This window comes from Microtus oregoni, unplaced genomic scaffold (assembly GCF_018167655.1).
Source record: "Microtus oregoni isolate MIOR12 unplaced genomic scaffold, Mior012 000046F_ref0000063, whole genome shotgun sequence".
Classification (NCBI taxonomy): domain Eukaryota; kingdom Metazoa; phylum Chordata; class Mammalia; order Rodentia; family Cricetidae; genus Microtus; species Microtus oregoni.
In genome coordinates this window covers 8,928,316-8,941,257 of record NW_024543220.1, presented here as the reverse complement: position 1 = coordinate 8,941,257, position 12,942 = coordinate 8,928,316, and the positions used below count along the sequence as shown (strand labels likewise).

Genomic DNA, 12,942 nt, shown 5'->3' with positions numbered 1-12,942 from the left:
AGTTTTGAATTTAATTTCCCTGATGACTAAGGATGTTGAACATTAAGTGTTTCTCCACCATTTGACCTTCTTTTGTGGGGTATTTTCTGTGTAGATCTGTACCTAATTTAAACATTAGATTATTTTTTGATATCTAGTTTCTTGTGTTCTTTATAGATTTTAGATGTTAACCCTCTATCAGATACGGAGTTGGTAAAAATCTTTTCCCATTCAAAGGCTGCTGCTTTGTCTGAAGGATGGTGTCCTTCGCCTTACAGAAGCTTTTCAGCTTCATGAGGCCCCATTTATTAATTGTTGATCTTAGTGTTGAACTACTGGTGTTCTTTTCAGAAAGTCTTCTCCTGTGCCAAAGCATTCAATGTCCTCCCTTTTAATTCCTGTGTGTCTCTTTATCTGTCCTCCTGACTGCCTCTTACTCTCTATGGTTTCTTCCTGTCAATTGGTTGCAAATCTTGACCTAAGGTTGACTTTACTTAATGCTGTTTGCAATATTCAAGCCCAAAGCTCTTGTATTAAAGGTGTGTGCTAGGGCTGAGCCACACCACAATTAGAAACCCATTTTTCCAGTAAATAATGCAGTCTCAGGGATCACAGTGTGGCCAAACATTCTGAAACAGGTAGCTTTCCTTCTGTTTCTATTTTATGGAATAATTCGAATAGTATTGGCATTAACTCTTCTCGTGTTTGGTAGAATTCTGTGCTAGAGTCATCTGGCCCTGGGTTTCTTTTTAGTTAGGAGACTTTTAATGACTGTTTCTATTTCCTTAGGGGTTATAGGCCTATTTAAATTGCTTGTCTGATCCTAATTTAACTTTGGTACCTATCTAGACAATTATTCATTTCTTTAAGATTTTCTCATTGGTGGAGTACAGATTTTGAAAGTGTATCCTTATGATTCTCTATATTTCCTCAGTGTCTGTTGTTATATTCCTATTTTTAATTCTGATTTTGTTAATTTGGATATTCTCTCTATATGTTTTAGTTAATTTGGATAAGGGTTTGTCTATCTTGTTAATTTTATCAAAGAACCAACTCTTTTTTCATTGATTTTTTGTATTGTTCTCTTTGCTTCTATTTTATTTATTTCAGTACCCAGCTTACTTATTTCTTTCTGTAGGCACTTAGTGCTATGTTCTTGTATCTTAGCACAGCTTTCATTGTGTCCTGTATGCTTTGCTGTGCTATGTAATCATTTTTATTGAATTCTAGGAAGTCTTTCTTTACTTTTGTCTTGACCCATTTTTTATTCAGTGGAGAGTTATTTAGTTTCCATGAGTTTATAGGCTTTCTGTTGTTTTTGAAATCCAGCTTTTATCCATGGTGTTCTGAAAAGTTGCAGGGAGTTATTTTTTTTTTTTGTATCTGTATAGAATTGCTTTGTGCCAGAGTATGTAGCCAATTTTGAAGAAAGTTTCATGAGGTACAGAGAAGAATGTATATTCTTTTGTATTGGTGAAATGGTCTGTAAATATTTGTCAGGTACATTTGGTTTGTCTGTTAGCTTCAGCATTTCTCTGTTTAGTTTTTGTCTGGATGACCTGCCTATTGGTGAGAGTGGGGATTAAAATCTCCCACTATCAGTGTGTGAGAGTCAATGCATGCTTTAAGCTGTAGCAGTGTTTCTTTTACAAACTTGAGTGCCTTTGTGTTCAGAACAGAGAAGTTAAGAATTAAAATGTAATCTTGGTAGATTTTCTTTTGACGAGTATGTATTGTGATTCCATATCTCTTTTGGTTTGAAGTCTATTTTGTTAGATATTAAAATGGTTATACCAGTTTGCTTCTTAAGTCCATTTGCTTGGAATACTTTTTTCCATTCCTTCACTCTGAGGTAATGTCAGTCCTTGATGTTGAGGTATGTTTCTTGTAGGAAGAAAAGTGATAGATTCTGCTTTCTCATCCTTTCTGTTAGTCTGTGTCTTTTGTTGAGGAATTGATTCCATTTATATTGAGAGATAGCAATGACCAATGATTGTTGATTCTTGTTATTTTTTGTTGGTGGTGGCATGTGTATATGTTTGCCTTCTTTTAATGTTGTTAGTGTGAGATTATTTATTCCCTGTGTTTCCATGGGTGCAGTTAACCTTCTGAGTTAGCTTTTCTTTTCTTTTTTTTTTCTAGCAACATCTATAGGGCTGGATTTGTAGATAAATCATATTTATGTTTCTTAGAATATCTTATTTTCTCCATGTTTAGTGATTGAAAGTTTTTCTGGGTATAGTAATCAGGACTGGTATCTGTAGTCTTTTAGAGTTTGCAGGACATCTGTCTAGGCCCTTCTGGCTTTTAGATTCTCCATTGAGAAGTCAGGAATAATTCTAATAGGTCTGCCTCTATATGTTACTTGATCTTTCCCCCTTGTAGCTTTTAACATTCTTTATTTCGTATGTTGGAAATTAAATGCAGGAGATTTCTATACTCACTGGAACTTCCTCCCAGTACTAGTCTATGCTTTCTGTTTTACTATTTTCACATGTGTCTTTATATTCTTTACTAATATTTTTAAATCTCTGTGCCCCTACCCTGGCAAGAGGTGTTTTTGTTGAGGCTGGTACCCGACAGCTGGCATGAGACTAGGGGTTTGAATCTAGAGGAACAGAAGGAGAGGGTAAGATTTATAAACAACCTACCAGTTTATTTGGCGAGAGTGGTCTGTGGGTTAGCGGGGAGTGCCTGCTGGAGTTGGATCCTGTGGTAAGGCAGCAAGTTGGGAGAGAAAGGTTAGGAATTAAGGTCTTAGGATCAACAGGTGTGTGCAGAGCAGGAAGGAAAGCTTCATCAGATGTACTATAACAGAGATAGGGATGGGTCTTGGGGATTGTGTTTGGAAGACAGGAGGGAGCGGTGAAGGTCTTCAGTTAGTTTACCTGTTTTCCGGGCCTGACCAACTGCTGTGTTTATAGGAAATGGCTGTTGGTGTTGGAGGTTGGAATGAGTTGGGGGAAGGAAGGTTCGAGGGGAAGATCTTTGTGAAGAAAGGGAGACTTCAGCAGGTTTTCTGCTACAGAGGTGGTGATGAGACTGTGGAGGGGGATTGGATTTGGAGGAGTAGAAGGAAGGTGTCAGCCTACTGGTTGCACAGCTGGAAGTGGCCCTTGATTTAGCAGCAGATGCCTGCTTGGCTTGGGGGTTGAGACAAAGCAACAAGTGGGGGGAGGAAGGAAGGAGAGGAAGATATGTGGGAACCTCAGGAGATGGGAATGCAGAGGGATAGGAAAGGTTGCTAAAGAAGTTCTGCTGCAGAGCTGGGACTAAGATTGAGGGATTGGATCTGGAGTTACGTCTTGTGTTCAAGGAGACAAACAGACTAAGGAATGGAATAAAGGGAGTGGTGAGCTCAAGGTAAGATTGCACCCAAATAAATTTCCAACTTGTGAAAAGAAAATATTAGCACTGACAATGGTGGTACACACAATTAGTCCCAACACTCCAGAGATAGAGGCTGGTGAATCTCTGAATTTGAGGCCAGCCTGGTCTACCGAGCAAGTTCAAGGATAGTTAAGCTTAGGCAGTAATGGTAACGATCAAAACCAGAAACTGGTGAAGATGTGGTTGAATGAGGGACCTATGTTCCAGCCGCAGCGAGCGGCAGAACTCAGTAAGTTTGACTATGTGATTCTGATTTTAGAGTTAAGGATAGAACAAAAGGGCTATGGAATTTGCCCTGAGTCTAAGGAAAGCCACTGAGGCCAGCCATGTATATTCATTCAGGTGTATTCTTGAATGGAGGCTGAGAAAGGTCATTGTGTGAAGCTGTAACATTGGAGCCTGGATTGCCTTAGAGACTCCTAGATGTTAAAGATGTCAGAGCTGTGGATACCTGCCAAGGACAGCTGCTCACAAAGAATGGAACCAGCCCAAAGGAAGAGGTGTGTTGCAGCTAACATAGCTGAAAAGAGTTGATGTCAGACATGGAGGAGAATTTAGAGTTTGCCTAGCTATTTTTCAGTCTTGCTTTGGTTCAATATTTCCTCAAGCTCTCTTCTCTATGTTCAAGAATAGTAATATATATCCTGTGCCATTATATGTTGGAAGTATGTGATCAATTTTTTGACTTGATTTTATAGGAGATTACAGTTATGAGATTGTATGAATCTTTGAAGACACTTTAAATTTTAGACTTTAAAACATTGTTGAGACTGTTACAGACTGTGGAGGATTTTGAAGTTGGACTAAATGCATTTTGCATTATGATATGGTTACAAGTTTTTGGGAGCCGTGGAGTGGAATGTGGAAGTTTGAATGTAATCGGCTCCCATAATCTCATAGGGAGTGGCGCTATTAGGAGGTGTGACTTGTTGAAGTAGGTGTAGCCTTGTTGTAGGAAGTGTGTCGATGTGGGGGCAGGGTTTGAGGTCTCTTTTATTCAAGCTCTGCTTAGTGTGACTCACAGACCATCTTTTGCTGCCTTCATATCAAGATGTAGCTGGCACCATGTCTGCCTGCGGCTGCCATACTCCACACCATGATGATAATGGACCAAACCTCTGAAACTTCCTAACCCTTTCTTGGTTTCCTTTGTCAATATTAACTGCACCTATACTCACAGCTGTTCACATATATACATGTATACAGTATAGGCTAGGCTCTTTGACATAGCAAACATAAAATTGTCCATGTAACAAATGGAGAATGACAACATTTGGAGGACTAAGGGAAAAATGAACATGAAGGGTTCCATGCTAAAAGTATTACTGAAAGCCTCAAGATGGTGTCCATGAAGCAGTAAGCTAAGCTGGGGGCTTGACTGAAGTGACTCATGAGGCAAATTCCCATGTTGCTTGTGAAAAGTGGGAGATTGTATAGGAATTGTTCAAGATTATGCCTTTTGCAAATTGGGAAACGTACCCTGTTTATTTCCACACTACTTCTACTCAGTACCAGGGGACATGCTCCCTAAAGGTTTTAGGTCTGCAAGCCTGTCTTATTAAAACACCAGCAGAACTGTGGATGGCAAAGAGGTTTGTGGAGAGGAAATGTAGGCCAGAACCACAACATGAGCTGTCACTTCAAATATTTTACAACCTGTGCAATGCAATCTGTGTACATAAACCGGAGAATACTTGTTACTTTTGGTCTTTTGCTAATTTTGTACTTTTGACAAGGTAAGAGAACACATTAGGAATAAACTTGAAAGTTTCCTGTATTTTCTCTTCTTTAGGGTGTGGTCTGTCTGTTTGCAACATTAAACATCAGTACCTGGGGATCAGAGTAAGTTCATTGTCTTGAGATGGACTTTTCTCCCTGTGTGAGGATAGTGAAGGTTCTTTGATTTTTGCACAGGATTATTGCATCTCATCTGTAATACCCTCTAAAGCCAGCCTGAAATCCACAAACACTGCAAGTGCTGAACAAAGTCACTGGCATTGACCATTCTAATCACTATTTTTCCTTAAAAAATAGGCAAATTTGATACATGTTTTTAGAACTATTTTGGTTTTTGGTCCAAAGACTCCTAAGCAATCTTGGTCATATGGGTTGAATTTTTAAGAAAAATGTCTGTTGTGTTTATAAACAGACAAAAATAATCACGACCATCAAAAAAACTGCCCTGAGTTGTTTGAAGGCAAGCTTTCAGAGAATTACACTAGTGATCACATCATTTCTCAGACTGTCTTCCAGTTATCAAGCTTAGAATCCCTTGGGGCCTTTACAAGTTTTCTCCAGTTCATTAATTTTGTTTCTGTAGATGAACAAATTGTTTTCTTCACCCAGTGCTTTCTCATACCTTGAATGACTCCCTTTTGTAGGATTCACCCCAGAGTCAGCCTCTGTGCAACTCTACTGCAGACTGGAAATTCTCTCAGTGCCTCCCAGCAACACGGGCCTTCCACACACTGATTTTCACTCTTCTCTTCTGTACACAGAGTGAACCGAGCACATCTTTAAATGAAAGGAACCAGAGGAAGCTACTTCTCATAGCTATGTCTGCTCTGACCAGTGTATCTCAGGGAGGTAATTCAGGTACTTTCCTAATATGGGGAAGAAAAGCAATTAAAAAATGTTACTTGTGTTTTAGTAAGTGCTGATTGCACAATTAGGTATTAAATCATTTATAATCAACTTATTTATAATTCTTCAAAAATTTTGACATTCATTAAAAAACACTGCTATTTTGATTGTGTTACTAAAATGAAAATTATTTATTTCTTTAGGAAAAAGTAAGACTTTATTTGGTAGGAGGGAACACCAGGAGTTAATTTCACAGAGAGAAAGGAGTCTTAAAATGAGGAGAGCTGAGTATTTTTGGCAACTTTGTAGTAGGTTGATTTAAAGCAGCCTGACATTTGGGATCATAAAACACAAGAGAGTTACTTATCATGGTCCCACTAGAGGTCCCATCTCCTCAATATTTGAAGAATTAGTTTAAATAAGTAACAGTTTAAATAAGACAAGATTTCAAAGAGACTAAAACCATTGACAGTTCCTCCTGATGAAATGACGGAGGGACTGCTGATTCCACAGAGGCAGAAGTTTTCTTATTCAGACACTTTGGGATCTGGAAAAGGTTTTCTTTAGTCTCAGGATAACCAAGAGAAGAGAGAAAGTCATAAAGTATAAAAGTTAAACTGCACCCTATAAGAAAAATACGCATTGAAATAATGTAATAATAAAGGCTTAGCCACTTGCAGGAGGCCAGTGGGAGCCGAGTTTAACTTATTGATTTGAGAACTACAGCTAAAAAGGTGTTGGGGGGGGGAGCAAAATATTGCCTTTACTGTTTTCAGATAATAATGACTGTTGTTGCAAATTATAAAATTTAATTAGCTATATAAATGCCAAAGAAACAAATGGTACACAATTGTCTTGATATCTTTCCAGAAATTAGTCTTTTAAAATAAATTTGCCATATTAATCATCTAACAAAAAAAGTTATACTGCAAAAAGTGTCTTTGGTCAGCTTGGCAATATGACTATAACTCCAGCACTCAAGAAACTAACGCAGGAGACTCTTGAATCACCATGGTCTACATTTGGTGACTCTGTCTCAAAAAACATCTTAGGAATCTATTTCTAGAGTTCTTAATGGCTCAGATTATTGGAAGACACTAAAGCCATCATCTGCTATAGCACATGTGTTGTCAGACTCTTGAGATTAATATGGTCACAGTTCTTACCTCTTACCTCTTCTGGCTTGATCATGCATAAGAAACAAATCAATACAAAGACATTTCTACTGCTTACATGTTCTTAAGATGATGTGGAGTTACTATGTTTTGATAAAGCTGTCTATTCTTTCTATAAACTCTGTGATTGAAACAAATCCCTGACTATTTTCTTCATGTTAAAGCTCTTCAAGAGTGTTCTTATTTCTCAGAGGTTGTCTGCCTGGTGGGATGATTTAAAAGTTGCTCCATGTTAGAGACAATTTAAGGGATGAAAAGAAAGTTGGATCAAAACGCTCACAGCTAAATGTTAAGATGGTACTTGCTCTAAATTATCAACAAAAAGACATTATTAATGAAAAATAATAAAAGATATTTGAATAGCAATATATAACAAAAGCATAGACTTAATATTTAATGGGCCGCTAGACAAATATTATATAAGATCTTCACAAGATCTTTGTGTCATTATTGAAAACCACTCTCACAAACTATGTATTGACAAGAAAATTATTGTCTAGAAAGACTGATGGACATGAAGGTTAGTGTTCCACAAACTATCCTATCTTTTCTTTTAAGTGTTATTGAATCACACCTTAGTCACTGAATTTCTCCTCTTGGGAGTGACAGACATAGAAGAATTGAACCCTTTTCTCTTTGTCACATTTCTTACCATGTACTTTGTCAATGTGGCTGGGAATGGAGCCATCCTGACGATCGTCATCTTGGATCCAAGACTCCACTCACCTATGTATTTCTTCCTGGGGAACCTAGCCTGTCTAGACATCTGCTACTCCACCGTGACAGTGCCAAAGATGCTGGAGAACTTCCTCTCCACAAGCAAAGCAGTTTCCTTCCTGGGGTGCATAACCCAGCTGCATTTCTTCCACTTCCTGGGTAGCACAGAGGCCCTGCTGCTGGCAGTAATGGCATTTGACCGCTTTGTGGCGATCTGCAAACCACTCCATTACCCCTTCATCATGAATCGTCAAGTCTGTATCCAGATGGCTTTCACCATTTGGGCTATTCCTTTTCTCCACGCTCTTCTGCACTCCATAATGACATCTCGTTTGAACTTTTGTGGTTCCAACCATATCCATCATTTCTTCTGTGATGTCAAGCCATTACTGGAGTTGGCCTGTGGAAATACTGAACTCAACAGGTGGCTGCTTAATACTCTCACCGGGACCATTGCCATTGGTCTCTTCTTTCTGACATTTCTCTCCTATTTCTACATTATCACGTATCTTTTCCTCAAGACCCGTTCTTGCAGCATGCTCCACAAGGCACTGTCCACCTGTGCCTCTCACTTCGTGGTTGTTGTTATCTTCTATGCTCCTGTTCTCTACATCTATATCAGTCCTGCTTCAGGGAGCTCCCTGGAAGAGGACAGGATTATTGCTGTCATGTACACTGTGGTCACTCCTGCACTCAATCCACTTATATATACTCTAAGGAACAAGGAAGTGAGGGGTGCTTTTAATAGGAAAATCAGAATACAGCTTTGACTTGAAGAAATATAGTAAATTCGTCTGAAACACTGAAACACAGAAATTAATATAAACACTGAAATGTGAAATTAGTTGATTCTGCAATTGTTTGTGATATGTATAACAAAGATGACCAGGTAAGGGAATAAACATATAAGAAAATATATCTCAATTGTATGTAAAATTGCAATCTATATATAAAAGGGAAATTAGAACAAACCAGGAACTCAATATAAATGGCAATACTGAATTTGTTTGGGAGATAACAGTTGGTGAAAATGACTTGGTATCATTTTATATATGTTTGTATATAAAACCAAGTATGTAAATATGTATGTATTGCCGATGTTCTGAATAGATGGATAATAACAGGTACATTTATCTATAAGGTTACTTTAACTTATAATCCTATAATGCTATTAATAAAATCAGTTTAGAAGGCAGTACTGGGAATTGAACCCAATATTTCACACATGCTATGCCTATACTTTACTACTGAATTATCTCCCTAGCCCTCTTTTCAGTTTTCTGTCCTCCTCTTTCACCTCTTCCTCCTCCTTTGTCCTCTCTCTCTCTCTCTGTCTCTCTGTCTCTCTCTCTCTCTCTCTCTCTCTCTCTCTCTCTCTCTCTCGTTTCACAAAATCTTCCAGGCTGGCCTGGCACTGACTGTGACCTAGGAAGGCTTTACTTATGCTGTTTTCTAGGTCAGCCTCTCAGTTTGCTGGGGATACAGCCCTTGTTGTTGGGCCTATCTATGGCCAAGAAAATTATAATTCTTAGAACTGGATGGGTAAAATAAGAACAAAGTATAATGATAAATGCTTGTGAAGAAATCACAATAAAACATTACTTGTACATTCAAAATTGTGATGACATTATAATGATTTTATATTTTGAAGATTTTAATGTAAAGTCACTGTTGTCCAACTAGAAATAAAAAGTTAAATTTGATGTGGAGTTAAGGGTAAATTTAAAAAGTATGTCTAATTTCAATTTTTTTTAAATGAGAAGGCAGTTAAGTAAATGAGATAAGTGACAGAGAGAACTTTAAAATGCTAGATATCAAGTAATTCCCACATATTCACAAATCTGAGGCAAAGTACCAAGTGTTAGCACTCAGGGAGAGGTACAGGTGTGAAGAAATGGGAGAACAATAATGAACAGAGAGCAAATAGATCCACAAATGTTGAATTTAAGGTCCGAAAAAACAAAAACAGACCCCAACACAGGATGCTAATCAAAGGGATGGGAAAGGGCACGTTTCTCTTCACCAGTGGAATTTTAAGCAAAAGGCTAAGAAGAAGCCTCCTTGGGACTCCACAGGTACACTATCTGACACTACAAAAACGTAATTTAATAGGGAATTGCAGATCCATTCAGCAAGAATATGCAGTACAATGCGGCTGCAAGCCTTCCTAGCTCGCTCACTGGTGAGAAGTCTTACAGTAAAAACTTTTGACTAGGGAGAACAAAAACCCCTATATTTTTACATCTCCATCCTCCAAAGACCTCCAGAGGTCTTCAGATTCTCCACTCACTATGTGAAAGTCAGGGGCCTAGGAAACTCTGTGGTGTGGCTTAGATTCACAGATAAAATTCTGTGTGGCTGGAATTGCAGACTATGCTGCAGAGGGAAGCTGCGTGTAGTTACATTTGGCAACAGCGGATCAACTTCTGGGAGGAGGAGAAAGAACAACTGTGTGGTTCTATCTGTGGGGTGTGTAGGATGGTGACAGAGACAGTCACTGAGTGATTGTGAATTCCCTGTAAGCCTGTAAGACTTCTAAAGATGAACCATCACAATCCATCCCTTGTAAACATGACACCATGCACATCATTTTAAACCATAGCATTCCACCCCAGCCCCTGAAATCTCATATTCATTTTATAATGCAAAAGCACATTTCTGGGGACGTTGAGAGTGTAAGAAATCAGGCCACTGGCATGAATATATGATTTTCAGGGAAAGGCACTGTTTTGGGAGGCTGTGGACGTTTTGGGGGGTCGAATGTGGCTTGAGGAAGTAAGTTTCTAGAGACGTGCCTTTGATAGTCATTCGAGTTCCTATTCTCTCCTTTTTGCTTTCTGTGGCCATGAGGTAAGAACTTCTTCCTTCACTCTCCTTCTGTCACAATAGTTTGCTGAAATGACAAAACCAAGAAACTACGCCCTGAATCCTCTGAAACTGTGAATCAAATTAAATTCTTCTTCTTCTTCTTCTTCTTCTTCTTCTTCTTCTTCTTCTTCTTCTTCTTCTTCTTCTTCTTCCTCCTCCTCCTCCTCCTCCTCCTCCTCCTCCTCCTCTTCCTCTTCCTCTTCCTCTTCCTCCTCATTATTATTATTTACCAGCTCAGGATACTAAGTAACTTTCATTTACTACCGGCTGAATAAACACCTTAAGTTATCACAGACTCTCTTTGGAGTCACAGGAATAGATCTGTCTGGGGCATGGAAAGAAGAATCCTGAATCCACATGTAGTGGAGAGCAAAGAACTAGAAAGTGGATTGCTTTAATATTTCCAGGATATTTGATGAGCTGACAGATATAAGTAAATAAATGTGGAATATTCCTTTATGCTGTGAGAATATGTGTAACTGTGATTGGTTTAATAAAGAGGCTGATTCTCCAATAGCTGGACAGGTAGAGGTTAGGCAGGAGTGGCAGACAAAAAGAGAGTGTGAAGAAGAAGAGGAGTCTCGGGAGTTGTGAGGAGATGCAGAGGAAGAAGGAGACGAACTTGCCCCACTGAGAAAAAATACTAAGCTACATAGCAAAGCATAGATAAGAAATATGGGTTTATTTAAATTGTAAGAGTCATTAACAAGTTAGTAACAAGCCTGAGATATTGGCTGAACATTTAAATTAATAATGAAAGTCTCTGTGAGGTTATTTTGGAATTGGCGGATGGGACAGAAAAGACCAGCTGCAATAAATAATAATTAGTCTGAGCTATTTAAAATGAATTATGTGGCTTGTAGCTAAGAACATAACAAGAAAACCTACTTCCCTTCTCACTGATTCATTTTTCATTTTATCAACACACAGAGAAGATGAAACTTCAATGAGTTGCAGCACTTCTAATTTAGGTTGCCCAATTTATAACAGTTGTAAAAGCTTCCCTATCATAGCCACAGCTTATCTTTGTAGAAGGGAATTCTTCAAACACTCTGTTAAAATAACTTACTTTTTATGACCTGGAACAGCAGTCCCTTCTTCAGGGATTGTTTCCTGAGGGGGAGGACCAAGGATGAAGGAGGTCAAAAGATTTTTCATGACCAGATGGCTCATACCAAGTAAGTTTAATAAGAATTGTAACATATATAACATACTTCTTGCAAGGTGAAAATGGGACAGAGTCAGAAGAAAGGTATCACATGATAGGACAAAGTCAGAAGCTAACCAAGCAATGTTGCACCAAGAAAAGAGAGGATATTACAGGTACATCAAATATACAGTAGCCTTGGAACTGCCAGCCACAACTCTCCCTGAGGGAAAATAATCAGATTTCTAGGAACTGAACCCTATCTTCTTAAAGGCCCTGGCCCAAGCCCCAGACGGGACCTTGCCAAGTCTATTTCTGGGCAAAAATCAGTGTTCGCTTTGTCCTTTCATCAGTCAAGGCCTCTGGAAAAACTTTGGATTGGCCTGACTTCCAACATTTTAAACTCTGCATATAATTCAGCAGCTTATGCATGGGACATTTTCTTTTCTTTCCAACCTAGTATCTAAGTCACTGGGTCCCTGCTTCTATGGTTCATTGTTCCCCTAGGATGCCTCCCATGCTGTGCTAAATGTGCATCAAATAAGATTTGCACATTTCCTTCCTGTTAATCTGATCAAATCAATGTGATTCATGAACTCAGTTGTTTTCATAAGAGGATGGATGAAAGAGGATCATTATTGGCACCTCATGGCTCTATCAGGTGCTTGTATATGTCCAGAAGACACAGGAGGTCATGGTCTTGGGAATGCACCAGCTCTTCCCTATGCTGCCAATCTCTGGATATAGTTATTAGAGAGAAAAAGGGACTTTTACTCATTTTACACGTTGTCTTGGTAGACCCTAATGGTTAAATATGATTCCTAGCTGACATCAATGACTGGTACACTATAGAGCTGTTTATGGATTGTGAAATTGATCATCAAACATGGTAAAATTGAATGAGAGATGATTAGAATGGATCTAGAGTTCTCATTTAGATAGAATTAGGTTTGCAATATTGTCAGAATCTAAAGGTAAGTGATCACTGAGTAGGACAAATGTTTGAATCTATATTTATTTAGAAAAATGCAATGTAAAACTCGTACATCAGTTAGAGTGGTTCTTTTTAGAAACCAGGAAATA

General features: G+C 38.5%; 1 protein-coding gene across 1 annotated transcript; it reads left to right on the top strand.

Moving 5' to 3' along the window:
- The first annotated feature begins 3,546 nt into the window (after window positions 1-3,546).
- LOC121435689 (olfactory receptor 12D2-like) lies at window positions 3,547-8,614 on the top strand. Its single transcript, XM_041635154.1, has 4 exons — window positions 3,547-3,598; window positions 5,162-5,211; window positions 5,868-5,955; window positions 7,686-8,614. Exons 1-4 carry the CDS (start codon window positions 3,547-3,549, stop codon window positions 8,612-8,614), a joined length of 1,119 nt encoding a protein of 372 aa, XP_041491088.1.
- The last annotated feature ends 4,328 nt before the right edge of the window (window positions 8,615-12,942 follow it).